Source organism: Petaurus breviceps, unplaced genomic scaffold (genome assembly GCF_028583685.1).
Source record: "Petaurus breviceps papuanus isolate PSGF00001 unplaced genomic scaffold, PetGlider_PUasm1.0 400, whole genome shotgun sequence".
Classification (NCBI taxonomy): domain Eukaryota; kingdom Metazoa; phylum Chordata; class Mammalia; order Diprotodontia; family Petauridae; genus Petaurus; species Petaurus breviceps.
Genome location: NW_027186316.1, coordinates 1265270 through 1290391, shown reverse-complemented (window position 1 = coordinate 1290391; position 25122 = coordinate 1265270). Strand labels below are relative to the sequence as shown.

General features: G+C 46.7%; 1 protein-coding gene across 2 annotated transcripts in view; it reads left to right on the top strand.

Annotated features, from left to right (window-relative positions):
• The window catches only part of LOC138170978 (heat shock factor protein 3-like), a 62025-nt gene extending 43058 nt beyond the window's left edge, over positions 1-18967 (top strand). Inside the window, exons 6-13 of one of the 2 annotated variants that reach the window (XM_069100399.1) lie at positions 365-426; positions 2136-2217; positions 2386-2558; positions 6550-6780; positions 10616-10721; positions 11388-11453; positions 15695-15764; positions 16639-18967. In XM_069100399.1, the coding sequence (XP_068956500.1) occupies positions 365-426; positions 2136-2217; positions 2386-2558; positions 6550-6780; positions 10616-10721; positions 11388-11453; positions 15695-15764; positions 16639-16970 (1122 nt within the window). In that variant the 3' untranslated portion in view covers positions 16971-18967. The remainder of the gene's footprint in view (positions 1-364; positions 427-2135; positions 2218-2385; positions 2559-6549; positions 6781-10615; positions 10722-11387; positions 11454-15694; positions 15765-16638) is intronic. The other variant, XM_069100400.1, reaches the window with a different exon arrangement.
• Positions 18968-25122: the final 6155 nt, after the last annotated feature.

The following is a 25122-nucleotide window of genomic DNA, read 5'->3' as shown; positions in this document are numbered from 1 at the left end:
TTCCTTCCTTCCTTCCTTCCTTCCTTCCTTCCTTCCTTCCTTCCTTCCTTCCTTCCTTCCTTCCTTCCTTCCTTCCTTTCTTCCTTCCATGGCCTGCCTACTGGTAGTAAGCCTCTGGGAGCTCACTCAGTCAGGCTAAACCCCTAGAACGTCAGCTTACTCTGCCACTGATGCCATGCTGGAAGTCTTTCTCACAGAGTTGAACTCACGAGAGCCTTAGGCTCTTGAGCTGCCACTAAATTGTCATCATCTGAAGGCGAGGAGAATGTGTTGGATGTGTTGGTGTCTAGGAGTGAATGCTTCAGAGTCTTTGTTCGTGTGAAGCATGGGGTGCTGATCGAAATATACTTTGTGTTCTTCTCAGATCTTCCAGTTCATACTTGGTTTGATGAGAGGAAACTACATTGTGGGCGTCAAGAGAAAAAGGTGAAATTACTGGTTCTGAGTATTCTCTCTGTAACCGGCCATAATTTCCCCAATAGCCTCAAGCCTTTCTAAATGTACCTCATAGCTTTTGGTTCAGAGTGTTTAGTCGGGCCATACGTGGCTCATATGCTTTGTGGGTGGGAAGCAGTACCTCCCAGGAGAGCCAGCCAGGCCCTCACTGAGCTGCAGCAGCACATGGGTTTTGAAGGTGGTACTGGAGGGGTTAGTGGGTTAATGATGGCAAGCTGACTCGGGACAGCCTGATCCTCAGATGGGCAAGCCCCACTTGCTGGCACTCAGTTTATCTTTTAGGATATCCCAGACCTGGAGTTAGCCTGAGGAATGCCCAGACACCCTAGGGCTTTCACTTAGCTTCAAAGATGATGATGGAGAAGCAGGACGGGGTAGCAGGAAGAGGGCTTGGCTGGAATCAAGAGCCCCAAGGTTGTTTTCCAGCTCAGAAACTGTCTAGCTCTTTGACCCTGACCAAGGATCACCTTCTTGGAGCCTCTTTTTCTGCTGACCATTCGGGGTCCTAGCACTTGCACCACCTACCTCACAGGGTTGTTGTGAGGAAAGTACTTGGTAAACCTTAGAAGAAGTAAGAACATTGTTAGAGTAAGAAGGTCCTTTCTGAAATTGCCTCTCCCTAGCCCTGCCCCAGGATCCTCTTGGACCAGATCACAGCCCCCAAAGGTGGTCCTAGAACCATTCTGGGAAGGCAGCCCTGGCACTCTCAGGGACTCCCCAGACCCATCCTGTAAACCCTCAGCACTAGACCCAGTTTCTCATGTCCCAAGGTTATGGGCACCCCTGTATTAGTCTTGAAAGGAGAGAGCATTGGGCTTCAGTGCATTTCCTACAGAGCACCCTTTCCACCAGCCCCATGGTACCATGCCAGGGACTTGACTCTCCAGTCAGAGGCAGCAAGCTTTGATTAAGCACCAACTGTGTGGAAGGCGCCGCTATGGTAAGCACTGAGGAGGTAGAGCACTGAGACTCAACCCGTGCTTGGACAAAAATGACTGAAAAAAGGGCAGATGAGATAAACAAGAAGGCGGCGGTGGTTCTCACTGGGCCTGGTGCCCCGAGAGGGGAAAGGGGAAAGGGCTTCCTCTCACTGGGGGAAGGGGCAGTTGGGGAACATTGATCTTAGCACCAGCCCTGTAAGGGAATGCCAGTAGCCTCCACATTTCACAGATGAGAGGAAATGCCAGCTCAGGGGATCATGTGACTTTGTCCATGGTCCCTTATCTAACTGCTGCCAGAGGTGGGATCCAAACCCAGGGGGCTCCTGACTTCTAAAGACCATTGCCCTTTGAACCAGGATATGTTGCCTATCACATGAAGGAGACTTGCGTGAAATAAGGCTGGAAAAAAGGAGGTTGGAGTCAGACTGGCAGGCCGGTCCTGTCCTCAGGACTGTCTAAACAAATGAAAGATGACGTTTGTGAACAAGGCCTACTCTCGTTGACCGCTCCTGAGACATGAGTCTATAAACCTAAATATTTTAGAAAAGGAATTCTCCCTCGTAGGAGTGGAATGTTGAATCTGAGTAAACCCTTCCATGAGGTTATTTCCAACAGACATCAAAACTCTAGAAAACAGGCTCCAACTGGGGCCAGGCTCACTAACTCTCCTGAAGTCTGTGTGCCCAGCACTGTGTGAGTCTTATTGCTAATAGTGTTGGGAATGGGGTGTCTTTGCAGGTCATTGCCAGATGTGTCTGGTTCCCCGCCTTCGAAGTTCAGCCGCCAATGTGTCCCGATCCCTGTGGAGAATGGGGAATCTGTGAGTTTGATGGAGAAGGTGATGGTGGGAAGGGGAGGGTTCAGTTGTGTCCGTCTGTTAGCGCTGGTGGATTCTTCAGTCCCTTTTGTATCATCGGAGCTATGGAAAACCAGAACTCCCAATGGTGGGTTATTCATCCCCAGTCCCTCTCCCCTTTGCTCTGTTTAGGTGTATGTGTTAGACCCTGGTTCTCCAACTGTCAAGGACCCCAATGGCATCATGATTCAAGACATCACAACTTGTTTGGATGATGACCCCAGTGATCTTGGGGCTCCAACTCCAGCTTCCACTTTTTTTTTATCTCCAACTCTTTCTATAGATCCGTCGAGCCTACTTGAAGGGTAAGCATGGGAATTCCCCTTTTGGAATCTTTTGTGCCTAGTAGAGGTAGTAAAGAGACTATACTTAAGACTAAGAGTAACAGTACTGTGAAGGTGTCAGTTGTCTTTGGGGGATGTTGTAAATAGGGGAAGTAGTATGTTAAAGTCACGGGATCCTATATTTTAGCACTGGGAGGGACCATAGAGATTGTCCAGTCCATCTACCTCATTTTGCAGATGAGGAAACTGAGTCACAGGGAGAAGAAGGAACTTGCCCAAGGTCACTCATGAGATCCTAAGTGTGGAACTGGCAGGGACCTCAGGGGCCATCTAGTCCAAACCCCTCATTTTACAGAGGGGGAAACTGAGGTACAGAGAGGAAGGAACTTGTTCGAGGACACACCTCTAATGAGTGTTTTATGTGGGATTGGAACCCAGATTTTCCTGACTCCAAGTTCAATAGTCTATTCACTGCACTGGTCGCGAGGCAGATCTTATTCTTGATCAATGGAAAAATGAGCTTTTTGTTACTGTCCCACTTGGGAGTGATGGGTTCTCCATTGGTCCATCTACTTTCCCACCTGTTGTCTTTCTTTAGTACTAGGTGGTTTAGCAGATAGAACACTGGCCTTGGAGTTAAGGAAGGGAACAAGCATTTATTAAGTGCCTGCTGACTACTAGGAACTCTACTAAGCACTTTACAGATATTATGGGTTCAAGTTCTGCCTCAAACACTTACTCTTGGGGTGACCCTGGCCAAGTCCTTTCCCTTCCTTGGGCCTGTTTTCTCATCTGTGACATGAGGGTAGCACCTTCCTCCCAGGGTTGTTTTGAGTATTGATCATGCTAACATCTAAAAAGCATTTTGCAGACTTTAAGGTGCTATGGAAATGTGAGCTGTTATTATTATTCTGCCTTTTGAAGACTGGGGATTTCTTTAGAGAATGGGTCCTCCCTCCACCCCAAGCTGATTCCATGAGTGGCTGGAAACCTTCCTGGTTCTTGGTCAAGCCTTCAGTGCTGAGCCACTCTGACCTTCTCGGGCCCCATCCTCACATGGGAATCACAAGACCTACCCTAGAAGCATTGGGTAGAGCCAGAGTCTAATTACCCAGATGCCCTTGGAAGTCTTTTTATCTTGAAATCATTCTTCCTCCTGAAAGATGAGGGATGGTGGCCTTGCCAGCTCTAGACCTAGGATTTCTCTGATTATGTGGCACTTAATTCCAGCTCAGGTGCTCCCTTGAGTGCCCAGGACCCCTCCCCACCAGGATGAGGCCCACAGAAGGACAGAAGCTATCACTGCCCCAGGACCAATAGAGCTCACCACATGCAGACAAGATACTTAATGCTGAAGAACTCAATTGCTCATCTGAGAAATAAAGTGTTTCAAAGTAGCCTCATGGAGGACAGAAATTTCAGGCTTGTTAAAAGAATATCATTAAATGGAGCCATTAAATTGAAATGGAAACTTGGGCCTCCTAGGAAAGGCCCTAAAATCCATTGGTGAATGTAACCGCAAAAGCAAACACAGAGGAAAGTATCCAACTTGTCTGCATAAAGGGCCCTCTGTGGCAGGGAGGGCTCTCCTCAGGCAGAAAAAGGGCTGGGGATGGGCGAGGTCTGGGTGGTCCAAGTGGAGGCTGGCTGAGGAAGGAGGACATTCCAGGGGCGGAGCCTCTGGATGTTGGCATTGGGAAGGAGGCACTGGGCAGGGGAGAGAATTGTTTGGGGGGGAAGCTGGCAGGCCAGAGCTATCAGGGCAGGGCATTTGAGGAGCAAGGAAACGGGGGCGGGGAGGATGGGGTCTTATGAGGAGGGGAGTTGTTTTGAGTAATGGCTTGTGGCAGGAAGGCAGGGATGGATGCTTGGTGCTGGTTTCCAGATGTTGGCCTCTGTCGGTGAGCTTTTACTCCTACACCACCTGCACAGCAGGGTGATGGAATCAGGAGATATGCCTTTCATTGACTTGGGTGGGGGTGGGGCTGAGCCTCAGTATCCTCACCTGTAAGAAAGGGAGAGAGAGGGTAATACTTAGCATTGCTCGCCTCCCAGGTCCTCCGGGATCATCACTAAAAGCACCAGCTTGAAGTTAACAGAGAGGATCAGGAGAGAAGAAAGGGAGGGGCCACATACACAGCAGGGCTCCGCCACAGAGACAAGAAGAGCGAGAACAAGGGTTGAAGTGGAGTTCCAACTTCGCTGTTAAAATGTTCTAGGAGCTAATGCAGGGAGTGATGGTTGTTAAGTGGAGCCCCAATTATCCACTTGGAGTTTTCAGGCGGCCATGCTGTACTGACAGCCCTCCAAACCAGCAAGAAAGAAAGGAGATGGCAAATCACGCTTACAACTTAATTAGCCTCGTGCGAAGGAACATTTGATCCTTGGGGAAAATTAGCCTCCGAAGCTGGAAGGCCTCCCCCTCCTCCCTCCTCTTCTGTACTTCAGCTTCTCATCCTTTCTCACTTCTTGGGCTTCCTGTAAGAATTCAAGGCCTCATGGTGGAAGGAAACAAAAAAGACTGGAAAGCCAGCTTCAGCACTGACTGTGACTCTGGACAATCCATTTCTCCATTCCAAGCCTCACTTTCCCCACCAGTAGAAATGGGAAGAGTAGTCCTGGCAGTCCTTCCTCCCAAGATTGTGAGGAAAGTCCTTCCTGGCCCCTAAAGCTTCAGTGAGGTGGGTGATGGTGTTGCAGGGTACTTCCTGACAAGGTGGGAGCCTGGCTTCCAGGAGAGCTGAGCAGGAGGAGAGGAATGCCATGCCAGCTGCTACCCTGTCCTCTTCTGTGCTTATGTCTACAGATGTCCCTTAGCTGCCCAAAGCCGTTAAATGAAGGGCGATGTCTTAGCCTGTTTGTCACATACGGTGCTTGAGCTGTGCACTTCATCGAAGACTGAGGGCTGGGTAGGACTTGGAGGCCATCTAGACCAAACCCTCTTTTTGTAGTGGTCCAACATCACCCATAGGATCCTAGATGGAGAGCTGGAAGCAATGCAGTGACCATTCTACTCTAACCCTTCATTTTACAGAGAAGAAAAGTAAGGGCCAGAATGGGCAAGGGATTTGTCTGAGGTCACACAAGACTAAATGGCAGAGCTGAGATTTGAACCCCATGTCACTGATTCCATACTTCCCAGTTGATAGACAGATCATCCAGGTTTTGTCCTGTCCCTGCCACCACGTGACCTGATGGTTCTTGTCTTTGTCCTTTGCTGGCCCTAGAGAGTGCACCAAGGTGGATGAAGGGAGCCATAGATAGGCTGGCCACTATGGCAGTATGGAGCTGAATAAGGCATCAAGAAGACTTCTCTCAGGGGACAATAGAAAGGACTCGTATCTCAATGCAGGCCTGCCTATGTGCTACAGGCATTGCTCAGGCTCTTCCACTCTTGACAGCTTTTCTGTCTTTTTTTTTTAAGTGTATATTAAGTTGAATACACTAGCTTGAACACCCTTGCTCATCTACATCTTCTGCACGTCTTCTCTTCTGTGAATTTTTTAATGGGCCATTGGTCCTCTGTTCTTTTAGATTTTTATCACTGCTACTGCTCCCTCCCAACTTCCCCACTACCCTCCCCTCCAAAAAATAAAAGCAAATTGACACTGCTCATGTCGGAAAATGTTTGTCTCCTATACCTACACGACTCCCCTGGAGCCCTGATTGCCCATTGTATTGATCAGTTACTTATCTTGACAATGTGCTGTTGGGGTAAATCTTTCTCATGGTTCATTTTACTTTACTTTGCATCAGTTCATCCAAGTCTTCCCAGGTGTCTCTGAAACCATCATTTCTTATTCCCAGTAATATTCCATAACATTCATTTGACCAATGTCAATTTGTGGTTCCTGATTACTACAGCAAGTACTGTCATGAATATCTGTTGCTCCCTGATGAGTTCCCTGTCACAGATGACCTCAGTCGGGCATGCTTGTGACACTATTTGCCTTATTTTGGATGCCATGATGTGTCTGAACTGACCAATGTCCACATGTTGATTATTTCTTAGGAACAGCCATCTATCCCCAGTGCATGTGATACCATCATTCGGGTTGGACTTGGATGTGACTGACTGCCCACTTCAGATCACTGAGGATTCCCTGGAGCCTGACGATATTGAGGACCTTCCTCTGGAGCTCCATTCCTCCCAGGCCAGTGACTCTGAAGACCCTGTTGCAGTTATTGATTCCATTTTGAATGACAACCATGTATCTACCCAGAGTGACAGCTTTTTGAGCAGGTACTTTGCTTCCTTCAGGGAGGGCTAGCAGAGTGGGGAGACGGGAGGGGGGTGCCCTGTGAGATTTTAGCCGAATGAAACACATAAGAAAGTGGCTCTACTTCTCACTCCTTCAAAGGATCACATCTTCAAAGCTCCTGAGACCAACATAGTAGGGTTCAAGTAGGGGTCACTGCTGGGGCGGCCAGGTAGCACAGTGAGTAAGAACACTGGCCCCAGAGTCGGGATGACCTGGGATCGAATCTGGGCTCAGATACTTAGCACGCATCCAGAAATAACTGGTCGTGTAACCTTGAGCAAGTTACTTAAACCCGATTGCCTTAAAAAAAAAGAAGGGGTCACTGCTGCAAGTCGAAGTCCTCAGATGAGAGGAGGAAAATGAGGGACTGTAGTAGGTGGGTGCTTGGTTGCAGTGGCTGATGGGCATGATTCACAGTTGGATCTGCCATTTCCCATATTGCTACAGTTAAGTTCAGATTTGGTAGTAACCTTGAAATCCTCCTTATTTCAGCTCATTTGAAGGTAGAGTTTAGAGACAGCTTGGATAGCTGATGGTGAGACTTTCAAGGCCCCAAGCCTTTGTATAGAAGGGCTGCTTCGGGATTGTCTGTCTCATCTAGTCCCTTTGATTGGCTTGTGTTTGTTGTGCTGTACTGTCTTTTTATTATGAACTTCAGAGACAGTGTGGCCTAATATATAGGGAGCTGGCCATGGAGCCTGAAAGCCCTGGGTTTGAGTTCTGCCACTGAGCCGTGCTGGCCCAGGCACCTCTCTTACACTGTCTTTTGGTAAGAGGAATTGTTTATATCAGTTGAAATCACAAGTCTTTATCCCTCTGTCTATTACAAACTGGACAGACATCAGCAAACGTGAACCTTCCTATAGAGAACTCCTGTTCTGAGAAGGAGGACTTGTGGGAAGTGGAATCTCTCTTACACATAGATTGCTTCCTTTTGAAAGTAGATATTATATTGAACCCCATCATTTTATATGAGGCCCAGAGACAAGTGACAATGCCCAAAGTCATGCATCTGGTAAATAGCAGGGTCAGGATTTGAACCTAGATCCTCTGACTCGCTATTTAAAACTCCTAATAGTTGCATGTACTTAGCTACCTGTGGCCATGGAAAATTTGGTGAGTTAGAAAGAAGTGATCAAAACTAACTGTCCCTCTCTTCTCACCCTCCATCCAAAATAAAAGCAAAACCCCAACACCAAGAATAATAAGAAGCATGCCGTCCCAACAGCGACAGTGCACAGAGGAAGCCCTTGGACTTTTTCCATACTTGTGTGCCTGCTCTTACCGAGGTTATGGCCTACTAATGGGCACCGCCAACTCACATGTTTGCACTCCAGGAGAGACGGCAGGGCACGCCTGGCCTGGGGGTGTGCGTTAGAGCAGTGCTATTCAAATTGAACTTTAAAGAATGAAGTAGGAAGAATTCAGTAGGAGGGAGAGAGAACAGGAGGGAGACAGAAATGGGGTGAGGAGGCAAGAGAAAAGGGGAGGGAGAAAGAAAGAGAGGATGGAGGGGGAGGGAGAGGATGGGGGAAGGAAAGAGAATGGATGGGGGAGGGAGAAAGAAAGGGGGAAGGGAGAGAATGGGGAAGGAGAGAGAGAATGGATGGGGGAGGGAGAGAACGGGAGAAGGAGAGAGAGAGAAAAAGAGAAGGGAGAAAGTGGGGGAAGGAAGGAAAAAAGGGGGAGGGAGAGAGTGGGGGAAGAAGGAAGAGAGAAAGGGGGAGGGAGAAACAGAAAGGGAGGAGGATAAGGGGAAGGAGGAAAGAAATCCCAGGCTAGAGGCATAAGAAGAGTTAAGGCATGGAGGAAGCTGGGCGTCTTTGGGGGGCAGAGAGGAATCCCTTCGGGCCACTGTTCATCTATGGCAGAATTCTTACATGTGCAAGTAGCTATTTGAGGCTTGGCCCCAAAACAATAGCAGAAAGGATGTCTTCATTTCCTGAAGCAAGAAGGTTGTGTGCACTTCAGCAAAAAGCTCTACCAGATTGGGGCTGTGAAGACACTAGCGTCAGCAGATCTCTGCCCAGGAAAAAACTGGAAATAGTATGTGAGGGAGAGGCAGCAGCCCGGCTTTCAGCCCCGTCAGCGGGCCTTGGCAGAAGTGGACGGTGTTGGCACACTCGATCATTTGATTTGGGCCTGTGCTCTCCTGACTGCCCTCCTCATCTGGGCCCCTGCCCCCCACCCACTCAGGGTGGGCACAAGTGAACTTTGCCAGGCCCAGGAAAATGACTAGTTTGCTCAGCAGCATATCCTTCTGTAGACTTTCTTCTTCTCTTTTTTCTTTCCATATGGCAAAATTTATTGCAAAATCTTTCGGACAGAATGTAACGTAGGATCACAAAGGCAAGCATAGAATTTACAACCAGAAGGGGCCTTGGAGATCATCTAGTGTTAGCCCCGTATTTTACAGATGAGCAAACTGAGGCCTAGAGGGGGGTCAGCTTTAACGTCATCTTCATTCTTGTGGAACAACAGTTTTATTTCTTTTTATATTGTTCATATTTCCTTCACTCCTTCACTTTCCTTCACTTCCCACACTCACATCCCTTGTAACATCGGACATTCTATCAGACTTGCTGGACACAGTGCTTCATTTGGCCAAACTATTTTTGTTTTGTTTTTTTTTTCTTCTCTCATTTTTCTTCTTTGTTTTATTTCTGCCGAGAGAGAAGTGAAACAGGTGGTCCCAAACTCTCATTGCACATAGTAGGTCTTAGAAGAGCTCGGTTAGGATTTCTCAGGGATTCAGGTAATCATATGGAGGCCTTGCCCGGCAGCTTTCAGAGCAGTGTTATAAAGAGAACAGATCTCCGTATGTGGGGTGGCCCTCCACCTTGCCCCATCTCACTTCTCCCTTGTGGCATACTCACTGGTGTTCATGAGGGATCCACCCAGTAATAGATTGGAAACTGGAGGACGGGGACCATTTCAGTTTTCATGAAACTTTTAGTGTTCCCCATGCTAAACACTGGGCCTATAGAAAGTAGGCACTTAACAAGTAGCCAGTTGAAATAGGTAGGATTTTTTCAGCAGACCTCATTAAATGAATGATCGCTTACACTTCGGGGCCAAGAGCTGTAAATATTTCTGTGCTTACAAGATCAGCTGGATTATTTTTTCCCGAATGCCGTGTTTCCCATCTATTGGCAAATTTCAAGCAAAGCACAATTCGTTCATTCATCCAACTGCAAACACTAAATGCCAATTATCTAATGAGAGAAAGTCTGAACAAATAGGACATTACTTGCTCTTGGGAGAAATGTGGCTATTTCCAAATCTCATTTGTTTTACAAAATTGACAAGCTTGTTGAAATTCCTAGCAGCTCCTTCCTCCCTTTCTCTTAGGCCAGTGGAGTACTTTGGAAAAGATTGAGGACGGCTTCATATTTAGAATTCTTAGGGGATGTTACCTGTGCACGCACATGCGTACACACACACACACGAACACACATTTTCCCTTCCGTCTTTCTGACTTTAGAACTCTGGTATGTTGCCTGGGAGGGTGGGGAGGGCACTATGTCTCCGTTCTAACCAATGAGTGATGGGGCTGCCATCCTTCTGAATAGCAGTGGGCTTTGTAGGCTAGACATGAAATCCTTTTGACTGGAGAAGGCCATATGGTTGGTGGTTTCATGTTCTAGGATGTGCCACAATCTGTGAAATTTGTTTTGTGGTATTTGCCCAAGGATATCCTGTGGTGTTGGGCTCAAGCCTTACGAATCCCCTGTCAACTAGACAGCCATGTTTTCCATTGGCTTTCATTTGCTTTTCAGCATAGATCTTTAACTGCCACTCTTTTCTTCATTTAAGGAATGAAATGCAGGATTTTCTGAATTGCATTGAAGCCAATCTGGAGGAACTACACTCCATGTTGTCTGGGAAGAAGCTGACTCCCGGCTCTGAGCTCATGAGCGAGGTGAAGGCAGCTGTTTATTCTGGGGCCCCAGGCAGATAACATTAGGCCAAGGATTCACAAACATTTGTATTTGAAGAAAAACATGCTGACTCTTGATCATTTTCATAACCCCCTCCTCCACAGACAGCTAATAGTCAGGGAAACTGTGGAGCTAGGCCAGAAGCAAAACCTAGGTTTCTTTAACCCCTAAGACAATGCTCACCCCACTATTTCCTAGCAATGTGACTTTTAGCCTTCGGTCTCTGAACTAAAAAATCAACAGAAGATATAGCCCTTTTTTGAACTTTTCTAACGTGCATATCTTTGCAATGTAATCTTTATCATTGTTGTTCTCACTATTGCCTGATTCACTTAAAACAGTCCTTGTAAAAGTGACAGTTGCATATAAACAGTGGATGCCAGACCAAGACCTTTTTCTTGGTGCAGCCATGGGATTACATTATAGGGAACTCCCAGAATGGAAACTCCCTTTATTGTTGCATTTTCCAGTTTCCAAGGTATAAGTGATCACACTGAAAATTGAGAATTCAGCTCTCAAGAACTGGTGAGAGCTGACTGAGCAGCATTCTCTCCCAATACCTCCATAGCCATGTTGGTCAGGGGCATCAAACTTAAATTCTTAGATTTAAAGGATTGTGTTTACTTTCATTTTTTTTTTCTCCTCAGATTTCAACTCCTGAATTTCCCATCCTGAACATGAATGAGACAGGAACCTCATCCAGCATGGTTGACGTAAGAGTGAATGCAATCTTATAGAGCTCTCGGACAGTCTCTGTATATGTATTTACTGTCAAACTGTGATGCTGTGTATTGGTTACCATTGCGAAGGATTTTAATCCAGTAGTAGGATTACTAACAAGAGAATTGGAATGACATGCATTGTCTGTATTGTCCTGATTCCCTATGACATACATACAAATTAAGATCGTTATCGCTGATTGAAGCACATTGGGAAGATAACAGAGGGGTTAGCTTGAGAGAACCTTTGGGTTCAAGCTAGACAAAGGAGGTGTGGCTCACCCAGAATCTATACAAAAGGATGGAGGCATTTCAGTGGACTGCGGGCTCCATAAGACTCCACAGTGTGACGTGGCATCCCGAAGAGCTCCCAGAATTTTAACAGTGGAATGGGGTATGAAATAAAAGCAGATGAGGTGGGAGGGATGGTCTTTCACAGGGTCACCATACTGTTTGGGTGCCATATTTGTGAGAGGGACAGCATGTCCAAAGGGAAGTAGACCAGCATATTTCAGAGTACCAGACTAGAGACCAAGAAACATCTGATCAGGGCCACCATACGGTTTGGATATCACATTTGTGGGAGGGATATTATGTCTAAAGGGAAAGAGGCCAGGATATTTCAGATACTAGAGACCAAGGAACTGATTATGCTTAGCTTAGAGAATATTGAGGGGAGGGGAGGATGGTAACTGTCCTCAGGTGTTTTAAGGGTCTTGATATGGAAAAAGGACTAGTAGATTTGTTCTACTTTCCAGTGTTCAAGACTAAAGACACTGAGGGGAAGTTGTAGGGAGGCAGAGTTCAGCCTCCATGATTAGAACTGCCCATCAGTGATGGCCTTAGGGGCTTGCCCATTATGATTAGAATTCTTACTCTCCAAGTTTTCCAATGGAGCCTGGCTAACTCCAGGATTCCAGCTCAGGTACAGGTTGGCCTAGATTTCTGAATAGGTGCCTTCCCAGCTCCAAGTAAGGGAACTGTGGCAGTTGAAGGGGTGGGTGCTGTCTGGCTGCTTGAGGCCTAAAGGTGAGGGGCTGCACCAGTGGCAAGGGGCGGGTGGGGAGCAGTGTGGAGAGATGACTTTTATTACTTAGTCATGGGCAAGGCACAGCGGAATGGAACACACCACTCAGTGGTCACTACTGTCTGCTTGAGCAGAAACCAGCTTCTTAAATCCCTGCTGGTCAGAGGAGACCTACAGATCACTTTATTGACTCTCTCCAGATGATTTTGGCTTCTCATGTAGGATGTGGGGATCCTAGTACTGGTGCTAGAAGGGACTTCAGAGGCTGGAAGGTCCAAGCTCCCATTTTACAACTGAGGAAACTGAGGCCTTTGGAGGGACAGTGACCTGCCTAGGGAATCAGCAAAGTGCTCTTGGAGGTGGGAGGGTGACAGTTGAACTGAGTCTCAAAAGCAGCTTGGAAACAGCATTTCTAGCAAGATGCCCAGGGCTAGAAGAGGGAGAAGGGGACCAGAGTGTTGGGGTGTTCTGAAGAGACTCATCAGAGAGGTGAGAGGATGACCCAAGAACCTCTTGAGCAGGGCAATGACATAGGCTTAATTGGGCAGCTGGAGAGATGAGGGATTGGGGAATGGAGAATTTTCCTCTCCTTCCCCACACAGAGATCCCCATCATGAGGCAGCCTTTAGAAGGTTGGGGGACAGAGTGGTCGCAAAATAGCTATTGATCTGCTTTGTTTTGTCAACTGATCCTTCCAAATCCCACAACCTACAGTTAATGTAATTAAGTAAGAAAGCATGATTCCGGCTGATGGCACACGCAGCCTTATTCTGGAAGTGCTGCCGTCTGTGCCAGCGTACACCAGTCTTGGGTCGGCATTTACATATCCCCATCATTTCTGAATTCTGCCTCCCTTACGCAACCAGTCATCCCATGTAATGAAGATTTCACAGGGAGAAGAAAGATTCACAAAACCAAACAACGCAAGCCCCATGGAAACCAAATCCCACCCCTCTAGGCCTCACCTCCCATGGTCCAGCATGGTCCTAAGTGTGTGGTTGTCATTGTTCAAGGGTTGTCCTTCTGCACGTCTTCCCAGGATTCCCTTTATCCTTCTCATTAGTTATGCCATCCCATTCATATCCACAGATGTGAACACATCGAACAGAGGTAGAAGCATTTGCTATATATATTGAGCATTGTGAAAAGGGAATGTCCAGGACACAACCCATTCCACTGGGGAGCCTCTGGTCTGCTAGAAGGCCATTCCACCTACACTGTAACCAGCAGTGATGCTCCAGGCCCTGCAATAAACCAACAGTCTCATGGGGGAGACAACATGCCGACCGCTATGTCCAAACAAGATGTAGAGCAGATCTCTAGAGATCGGCTCAGAGGGAAGACACTAGCATCAGTGGGGAACTGGGAAAGGCCTGCAGCAGGTGGGAATTTGGGGGAGGGGGAGGGGGAGGTGAGCGTCCAGTGGCGGGTAAAGAAAGGGCGTAGGGAACAGTGTGAATAAAAGTACAGAGACGGGAGAGGGTGGCCATGTTTGGGGGGCGGGCAGAGAAGCCAGTCTAGCTGGGACACATGGGGCATGGCAGAGAGGAACAGTTGGTAAAGTGGCAGCACAATTTGGAGGTCATTGAATGCCAGGTAGAAGTGTCAGAGCTTTCATTGGGAAGATACTGGGAAAGCACTGCCTCTTTCTGAGCAGAGAAGGACCATGATGAGAACAGCTTCTTGGCCGCCCCTCTTCCCTGCCCTCTCCAACTAGCCCGTGCTCCAAGCTCTTAGTTGTTGGGCCAGGCTATGTCTGGGACTGCACCTAGACTTGGCAATTCATTTCCCACACCTGCTGCTGCTGGAGTTGGATAATAGGTGTGGCTCTACCAGCTTCAGATCTGGGCACAGACTCAGTCACACAGTTGCCAAGTCATGACTCTTTAGGGACCTACCTCCTGAGCGTTTGCAATGACCATATTAGCTGCTAATTGCTTTAAAACAGGCTCTTCTCTTCCCTGGTCTAGCCACTCTCCCTGCGCTCTTCTCTGTGACTTAATTTCCTTATATATGTTACATAGCTTGTACAAATGAGGCTTTTAGTCCAGTCTTCATTGGAATTAATGAGATTTTGCTGTAGTTATTATTTTGAATAACAAAATCATCTTCGGTATTTGATTCGAGTGGCCAAGGGGCTCCTTTTTTTATTATAATGGAACCGTAGAGCCTTAGAACCAGGAGAAGCATTAGAACTGAGTGTCAGAACTGGAACTCAGAATGTTAGCTTGATCTGGAAGGTACTGTGGAGACCGTTCATTTTACAAAGGGGGCAGGTCTCCTATCCTGAGTTAGGGCATGTACACAAATTGTGCTGCATCAGCTGATTGAGTTTCTCTGACACTGTTACCCCTTTGGCACTGCTATCCTTTGTTCTCCCCTTGGGCTGTGAATGTTTGGGGCGGGCAGGCCATTCCTGGGCTCTTATTTAAGCCCCAGTCCCAGCTGGCTGGAAGCCCGCCTCAGCTCACCAGAAGGAGCAGCCCACCTGCATATCGCCACATGAACTAGGTAGCGATGGTTCCGACTGGGCATCTCAAGGAGGCCCATGATCCTCTCTGAAGCCTCCTGGGGGATTCTGCTGCCCTTCCCTCTGACCGTGGCAGAAGGACTCTGCTCCTCAACACAACCTGCTTCCTTGCCTTCTCATCACACGTGCCTGTTCTGCCTGGGAAATTATTCACTTGTTTTAGAGTGTTTTTTCCTAAAGTCCACTCTCCTGTTTGCCCAGAGCTGCTTTTTTTTCCAGTCAGGAAAGGGACTGAATGGCATTGATCAGACTCTAAGCAGCAGGCCCCTCCCAGGGCATTGGCCCTCGTGCTGTGACCAGCCCAGGAGAACTTGAAAGCCTCCTTCTTCTCCTCTTCCTGTCAGACAGACCAGGCATGTTTGACAAGTTGGCTTCTTTGGACTTCAGTCCCCCATTCACTGTTTGCTGGTGTCCGTTCAGAGAAATATTAGTCAATATTAGCTCAGGCAGAATCACAACTGGACCATTTGGTACACTTGGCTCAGCAATGCCTCTCATTGATTTCTCCCCCTGTCTAGAGAGCAGCAAGCCAAAAAGGCCAGGCCTATGGAATAAGAGAAGCAAATGGACCCATTCTCCCCTCTGCTCCCTTAATGGCTCCGCAGAGGGGCTCTTTATTCCTAGGAGCTTAATTCTGTGGAGCCACTAAACATAAGCCTGCCCTTTGTTCCACTCTAGACCCTGGCTCCCACAAAGAGTACTGAAGAAGGTGGAATGACCAGTGAATTTGGAGCTGATGGAAGCAAAGGTAAATAGCAAGCAGCAGCCCCTCGGGGAGCCTCTGTTTGGTCACCTGCCAAATGTAACTAGCTCGGCCTTGCCTCGCCTCGTAGGCCTTCTAGGCCACACTGCCCTTCTGTCAGCTGGAAGGAAGCAATGATATGCCCTGCTCCTTAAAGGAAAGACCCAGTCACTTGAGGCTCCCAGAAGGCAGTGGAGGAATTTCAGCATTGTTCCAAATTTCCTTCCCTTAGGGGCTCCCTCAGCTCTGTTTCCCCACAGGCTGGCCAAGGTCAGAGGCTTGTCAGCAGCTTAGACACAGGAGGGTGACATTTGGAGCTGCAGCAGCTCTCACAGACCCTACTGGGGGGCCTCCGATCTGGCATCAGAGGACCTGGGTTCCAATCTTGCCTGTGCCACTTATGGCCTGTGTGACCTAGAATGAATCACCTCCCCTCCATTGCTCTATTTCCTCCCTTGTAAATGAGGAGGAACCTGGTCTCTGAGTACCATTCAGGCCTCAGTTGGGGCTCTGAAAGTCACATTGTGTTCTCATGACATGCATGTCCATCAGTTCAGCGTATACCTAGCCCCACAGCAAAAGCCCAGGGCTTTAAAGTGCTTCTCAACAATGTTCTAGTGGAAGGCCATAATCTTTGTGAGGAGGTACCTGTAATAGAAACAAAGCCTGATATTGACTTCAGGGTTCACAATAGAAGGTGTGAGTCAGCTCTGGTTTTGCTGAGCATGGCCTTTGGCCTTAGAACTAGCCTCCGGGCTGGCTGACTTGATGATGGTAGTGGGATCTGTGTAGGGTGAGCCAGTCATTCTCTGCCCAGCCACGTGGACAAGACATCAGTGTCTCTTGTGTGTAACCAAATACTCGACCCGTCTCCCCACAGACATGCAGCTGGTCCAATACATGGGCAACCCTCTGCTCTCAATATTTGAAGACCTGCCTTCCTTTGAAGACAGACCCCAGGATGCTAGAGACCTACTCCTGGCTGCCCTGGAGCATGAGGAGGATCTGCCCACATACTTGGAGGACTCCGATGATCCTCTCTGCCTGGTGGCACCCAGCCTGACAGATGATTGTGAGAATCCCCTTGAGGCTTTCGAGGCCCCACTGCTCTCGGAAGACCCTAATGGGGAGTACAAGCTGTTCCCCCTGTTGCTTCTCAGTCCCGTTGCTAGCTTCATCGAAGAGGCCACAGAAATCGAAAACACCACCTGAGCCCCTGGGGCTCCGTCCCCCCTGCCTAGCTTCCTCCCCAAGCACCATCTGGGGCCATTAGTCTCTAACCTCCTCACCCTGTCAAAGGGCAGGCCCTTGGGAGTGTGAGGGAGTTACTGGAAGTCCCGTGTCATCTGGGATTGAAGTCTAGATGAGGAGGAAGGTGTGGGACACATTGGAGGCAGGGGGAGGGTCCCGTACATTCCAAGCCAAAGTTTGAACCTGCAATTCTTAGAGTATGCTGTTCTTGTGTAGGTGACAAAGCTGTGTTTGAGATGTCATAAACTAGGGTTGTTTTCTTTTGTGATCCAGGGACTAGAGCATTTGCTTGTGCACCATGAGATCTCCCGTCCCAGGATTCTCCTGGGCCCGTTTGGTCTGTTATATAGAAGCAGGTTATTTTTCTAGTACTACAAAGACAGTACAAAGCTTTTTTTTTTTCTCCTAAAGTTTGCAAGTAGGTTTATTTGCATAGCCATGTGTTACTCTGTTTCTACTCTTAGACTAAAATCTAGTTTGGTTATTTACAATTTCTTTTCCTATGGAAAATGGAACTTTGAATATGGAATGTTATTTTTACATATGGCTGCCCTATCCATTGCCCTGTGATCTAAGGGTGCCCCTTTCCTGGGGCTGAGCCCTATCTACACATGTATGGCCTCATATAAGAACCCGCAGGAGTCAGGCCCAAACCAACTCCCAGGTGGGCTCCTGGGGCATTTGGGAAGCCAACACCATTTCTTCATAAGCTAATTGCCACAGAATACACAGTGCTCCCCCTGGGATGACAAATGAGAAAAAGATGCATGAAGCTTCCTGAAACTCCCTGTTCACCTTATCCCACCTGCCTGCCCACTCCCTCCACTCCACCTTAGCCAGGCTCAGTGCTAAGTGTAAGCCAGATGGCTATCTCCCTTTGCAGGCAATTGTGCTTTAGAAGTTGGGGGGAGGGGTGCGGATAGAAGGGGGGGCTCAACACTTTTCCCCAGTATCCTCTTTGCTTTCTCTTTTACCTAATGAGTCAAGTACCAAAAATCCAGTAGCAAAATTAAACCCTAAAACTAGCTTATTTTTATTTAGCACATCTTAAACATCTTAAGATATTTAATATTTTGCTTAGCATGCATTATGAGAAATATAAGCTTCAAATAATGTCTGCTTTTGAAGGAATAGTTCCCCCGCTCCTCCCTCCCCATTTTTTTCCCATTAGCTTTGCTCTTTTTTTTTATTCTTTGGCTTGCTTTGTTTTTGTAGCTCTTGCTGCTTTCTGTATACACTCTTTGATGTGCTTCTAGCACCTTCCCCATAAAGAATAGCCTGTTGGGGAAATTATATCTTGGCAAATATTAGAGTTTCCAGCTGCATCGCCTTCCAAACAGCATGTCCTCTTACAACACATACCGTGTTTCCCCAATAATAAGACTGTCTTATTATTTTTTTTGGACAGAAAAACACCAGAGGGCTTATTTTCAGGGGAGGGCTTATTTTAATGAACATTGACAGCAATTTTAATAAACAGGTAAATGTGAACAAAAAAATGTACTTTTATTCAATAATGAATTCAATAAAGAACAGGATGACACGCTCACTGCTGCAGCTCTGATTGGATGCAGCTCAGAGCGCGGCGTGTGTTTCATGGGGCGGGGGAAACGGTGCATACAGAGGGTACCGTAATGTAGCGTGTAGCACAGGGGATCACCTTCACTACAGTAGCATTCTCAATAGGGCTTATTTTCGGGGGAGGGCTTATTTTAGAGGAATCTTACACAGTAAGGGGAGGGCTTATTTTTGGGATAGGTCTTATTATTGGGGAAACATGGTACATAACAAGCTAACGTCTTCTTTCTTAAACGAAGACCTTCGGTTTTGATCCACAGAAAAGTTCGGCTCAGCACAGTTGACACAATTCACGCAATGACAAGATGATTGTCTCGTGCCGTGTAGCTCTAATGCTATTTCAGCTTTTTTACACAAGGTTAATAAAGAGTTTTACCAGCATTGGATGGTTTGCTTTCTGCCATGATTGGCTACACCCTTCTTTCACCCTAACCCCAGTCCCAACCTTAAAAGAAATCAACCTCTGACCTTGCCGTGTACTCCCCATCCTTCACAAGCACCTAGGGGAACTGATGAGGAGACAGAATTTCTTCCAATTCAGAAACTGTGGGCTGCATGGCATGGTATCATATGTAGTGGGGATGTATGAGACAGGCATCCAGAAGGCTGGCCTCCAAGTCAAAAGACCTGGTTTCAAGTTCTGTTCTACCAATTCCATGCTCAATTGGTCTTAACTCCCACCCCCCATGAAACCTAGTGGAGTTTGCTAATTAGAGAAGAGGACTTCCTATAGATTTGTAGCCCAAGGATTGAATGGCTAACAGGGAGAACCATATTCAAGAAATGGCTAGTGGGTGGGTCAAGCTGATGCATAGAGTGAAAATGGAATGGCATCCAGTAGTGTCCAAGTTTGTGGGTCTTAAGGAGTTACTAAAGGAGGAAGAAGGAAGATGACATGATGCAATCGATAGATTTTGTGGGTAGCCCAACTGGGGAATGTATAGACTGAAGTGAAGGGCCTTTATCAGGGCATGAGTTTACTGTCACTGGAAGCCTTTAAGGCATGGCTGGGTGGTCAGTTGGGAAAGGAGGGCACAGGGTCTCTGTTGAGCTGGGGGTTAGATTAGCAAAAGTCTATAAATGGTATCCATCTAGCAGTTGAAGGAACTGCATAATCCTGAACTGGTCACCCCCAATGCCCTTGGTCCACTCTCTAAGCTAAAGTCTGCACCAGGAGCGAGAATTTTCTTTTTTGAAGTTACCAGCAAAATTGTGAGCTCAGGCAAGAAATACAAAGACAGAAGTCAAAACTGTTGGCTGCTCTCAAAGAGCTGGTATTCTTCCCTGCTAAACAAAATAGTCAACACAAAATACATTCAAAGTAATTTCGGGGGCATAGAATGCAAATACTTAGGAGATCCAGAAGGACTGGGGAGTGAGTGAGAAAGTTCACTGTTACCTGTATAGGAGAACATTGATGGACAGCCCTACCCTGCCTAGAGTTTAGTGAAAGTTGGTTTGCTGAATTTTGAGGCATTCAATTACAGATAGCCGTTACGGTCCCCAGCATTACTTGAGTTCTCAATCGGCATGGACGGCATTGTCTCAGTTTGGATCCCATTAGGGGCTCAGAGCTGAACGAAAATGGCAGGCAAGGCAGATAGGCCAGTGAGAAAGAGGCAGCTAGCTCCTTCTAGCCAATGGAGCCTCAAGACAAGTGAAGCAACCACAGGGTGCTGATAAGGAAAGTGCAAAATGTTACACCAAGGGACATAGATGTGGGCCACATGTGCATAACCAACCCTAAAGTAGAAGAAAAAGAAAATCTCAGTCATTGACTACTGATACATGACCCTAGGTAGGTCACTAACCTTCCCTGGGTCTTGGTTTCCTTATTTGCAAGATAAAGGGACTAGACTATAGATGCCTTCGAATGTAGGTCTAGGATCCTGTATTTGTCATGTTGAGATGCCCTATAAGAATGACAATATTTTGGTCAAGATAATCTCCAGAGGCTCTGAATATGACAACAAGTTGATCACAATAATTTCATAAACAGACTCCAGACCCTTTCCTGTGTCCTGGACCCTTGGGCAGTCAGTTGGGTGAGGCCTGTGGACCTTTTTTCAGAATCAGGTTTTTAAATGTATAAAATACAGAGAATCACAAAGGAAACCAAATATATTCAAATACAGTTATCAAAATAGTGAAAAAACATGCCCATGGAACAGTTCTCTCAAAGAATACTCTCTCTAAATAACACAGCCATTCAGAGCACACTTGGGGGGAAGGAAGGGGGCATGGTGGCATGAGATACATTTCCTCAGCTGAATATGATGAATCCCCTTCCAGCAGGGGAACCCACCACTCCAAGGCCCCCCTGTGAGCATATACAGACACAAAATGTCAGGGTACAAGGCAGAATGGCCAGTGTTGGCCTTTCTCTAGCCTGTCCCAGAAGCATCTGGATTCAGGATTAATTCATCTTTCAAGAAGCAAATAGTAAATTACCAATCTAGGTGCTGCTTTTTGTTGATGGTGGGATAGGTTCCTAAGGGGGTGACTGTTTCAGAGCCAGGTATGAGTATCAGGCCTAGAGTCAGGAAAATCTGAGTTCAAATTTGAATTCAGACACCCAGTAGCTGTGTGACTCTGGACAAGTCACTTAACCTTGCCTTAGTTTCCCCATCTGTAAAATGAGAATAATAATAAAACATCTACCTCCCAGAGTTGTCTTGAGCAGACGAGATGATAAAGCTCTTAGCACAATGCCTGGTCCATAGTAACTGTTATAGAAATGTTAGGTATTATTAATATTATAAATGTGGGCTGGGTGAGGTAAGGAGGATGAAGAAAAAGTTTGGGGTGGAGTTAAGGCAGTTAGTTATCTCACAGGACACCAATCACACTATCTCTGGAAATTCAATGAAACCTCTATTAGCTCCCTACTATATAAGATCCTGAAGGAGACGTAATGTTAGGGCACACTCCTTCTTTGAAGGGATGTCTCATCAGCGTGCACCCACCTTGTTACAGAGACCAACGAAGGCTTCAGTCACCCTAAAACTAAGCTAATAGAATACAGGCAGTAACACCACAGACATTCTGCAAAGGCCTATAGTAGACAATTGAAAAACCTAGCCACCTCCAGAAAGAGAAATCGTGGGGTCTGAGTAGAAGGAAGCAGATTTTTTTGTCTCTTAATTTTTCTTGCCTTTTAAATTTTGTTTTGCAGCATGGCAAATATGGAAATATGTTTTGCTTAAGTTTACGTGTTTAACGGGTTTCATATTGCTTGCCTTCTTAATGGTTGGAGCAGGAGATGGAGAGACGGTGAGAATTTAGAACTCAAAATTGTAAAAAATGCATGTGATAGATTCATACATACATACACAATCCAGGTTAAAAAGAAAAGGTCTGTTTGTCTCTTTTAAGTCATATCTAACTATCCATGACCCCATTTGGGGTTTTCTTGGCAAATGTAGTGGAGTGGTTTGCCGTTTCCTTCTCCAGCTCATTGTACAGATATGGAAACTGAGACAAACAAGGCAAAGTGACTTACTTGCCCATGGTCACACAACTAGTGAAACGAGATTTTAAACTCAGGAAGAGGAGTCTTCCTGACTCCAAACCCTGTGCTCTGTGCACTACCACACCTACCTACCCTAAAAATGTCTGTAGTGTTACACAAACATTGATTAAGCCCCTGAATGTGTAAGGAACTATGCCAGACCCTAGGGGAGATACACAGAAAAATAAGACAGTGGTCCCTGTCCTCAGGGAGCTTACAGTCTTGAAGGAGCAAAACACAAGATAACAATACAACAGAGCTTCATAAGAGCTGTGTTGGGAGGAGCACTGAATTTGGAGTCATGAGACCTGGGTTCAAGTCCCAGCCTTGCCACTTAATTGTCTGTGTGTGACCTAAGACAAGTCACTGCCTTTCCCTGACCTTACCCCAAGAGTAAAATAATATTACTGGACTGGGATGCCTCAAAAAACTAGTACAATTCTAAGTCTCAAGATCCACGAGTTACGGAGTCCTACATGAAGGCCCAGAAAGAGATAATTTCCAGCTGAACAGACAAAGCAAGGCCACATGAGTTAGAACTTTGAGGGACCTTCGACCATCTGGGGAAAATCCTCATTTTACAGATGAGGAAACTGAGACCTAAAGAAGGAAGTAGCTTGCCCAAGGTCCCCCTGGCAGTAAATGATGCAGTTGACCTTTGAAGTCAGGACTTATGGTCCCTAAGCTGTTTCCCTGCTCTTTGGAGAAACTTCAGGTTGTCAACAACTCTCGCTGGGGCTTTCATATGACCTCAGAGACCAAGTCCCATTGCAATAGGAAGCTTTGACACAAATCCCTTTCACATTGTTCACTTTCACTTCCTGTTCTTGGACAGGGAGGTCATTCTTCAAAAATGAGAACTAGAAGGTCTAAAATTAGGGAGGAAAAAGGCAAAGACATGGGCAATCTGTGTCCTGATGACTAACCATCATCATCATCATCATCATCATCATCATCAAAGTATTTATATAGTGCTTTGAGGTTTGCAAAATGCTTTCCAAATATTTCATTCTATCTGGCCTTTCCCATCCTGCAACCCTGATGCAACAGCGGAGAAAAAGACTTGGCAAATAGGGAGAAAGTAATTGCACACAGAATGATGACAGAAATGGCCCCCGGTTTTCCCTTTGGTCTGTGGACATGTATGTGCCCCAGGGACCCACCTGTCTGGAACTGAGGTCTCTGCCCTTTCTGTCAGTTGACAAAGGGGAAGGACTTGGTGTTCAAACATAGCCTCCTGACCCCAAGATATGAAGGATCAAGGAAATAGACCCACCTCCCACTGGGGATGGCCAGTGGCAGGGGCGGGGGGAGGGCAAAGAGAGGAGAGACAGGAGAACCTCACTCTTAGGGATGCAGAGCTTACAGCATTTGACCTAGAGCCAGAGAATTACCTTGGACTGGTACTTGGCATAGAAAAAGGTGTTGGATTCAATTAGAGGGAGTTGGTAGCATGATGCTCCTTCAAAGTCATCCCTGACTTCAGCTCAGTTCAGTCTCAGCCATGGTCACTCCCTGTATCTCCCAGTCACTTGTATGACTGTCCCACTTCCAGGATCAAGAATTCTGAAATTCCTCTATCCAACTCTAACACCCTATCATTCCATCTCCTCCCTATGCCTCAGTCCTCCTAAACCTCTTCTTTGGCACCCCCTTCTATGTCAGCATTCCAGCTCTAGGTTCAATCTCCCTTTCCAATTTTTACTATGTAAAACCAGTTAACCAGTTCCACTTGCCATTGTCCTATGCTCTTAAAGCCCTTATCCTTTATCCTATCAACACTTGGGACTTGACAAACCCCAATCCTTCATCACACCCACCTTCCACCTCCTCTGTTCCCGGAGAAAGTCACATTACCAAGTTGCCTTGTTCTACCAATTGATGCCTTTTCATCTCAACTGGGCCCTCGCTGCAGCAAAGCAATCTGTGTACTCTTCCCTAAATGCTTCTCTGTTGTACTCCCAACCTCAAGACTCATGCCTTCTGTACCACAATTCTGCCAGGATCTGGCCTTATACTTTACACATTGGACATGATCTGCCTTCTCCCTTACTCTAAAACCTCATGCCATCATCTCCCATTCTCTCCTTAACTCCATTCTCTAATAAAGAGGAGTTCTCGCCAAGAGCAACCCTTGTGTCTACTTGTATCCTTGATTCTATCTCCTCCTTGATCCTATGCTCCAACAAATTGGCCTGGCCATATTCTCTTCTCTGTCTCCAATCTTCCCTTCTCTGTCTCCAATCTTCCCTCCCTCCTTATTTACCGACTTTGTTTCCTACCCCCCATGCAGAGATGTTCAAGACATCTCCATCCTTTAAAAGTCCTCACTTGATCCTACAATCCTGTCAAATTAGTGTGTCTCTCTCCTCTGTTTCCCATTCAAACTATCAGAAAAAGCGATCCACAACTCCGCTTTTCATCCACAGTCTCTTGCAATCTGAATTCCAGCTTCATTATTTAACTGAAACTGCTTTTTCCAAAATTAGCAATGATCCCTGAATTGCCAAGTATGAAAGGTTGGTTTTTTTGTCTTCAACCCTCATCCTCCTTGACCTGTCTGCAACCTTTAACAACATTGATTACTGATAGAGGTGGCTTGGTTTCACAGTGGATAGGGTGCTGAGCTCAGAGTCGGGAAGATCTGCATTCAAATCTGATCTCAGACACTGTTGTGTGACCCTGGGCAAGTCACTTAACCCCTTTTGCCTCAGTTTCCTCATCCGTGAAATGAGCCAGAAAAGGAAACAGAAAACTACACCAGTTTCTTGGCCAAAAAAAAACCCCAAATGGGATCACACAGTGTCAGACATGACCAAAAAAACTGAACAGCAATACGGTTTCCTTCATTCATTCCTTGATGACTCTCTCATCTTGGATCTTTTCTCCTCGCTGGGATTTCATGACACTGCTCTCTCTCCTGATTCTACTACCTACCTGACTTCTTTGCAATCTAAAGGAGGTTGAACATCATCTATATCCTTCCCCTAACTGTTGAGGCTCTTCAAGGCTCTGTCTTGGGTC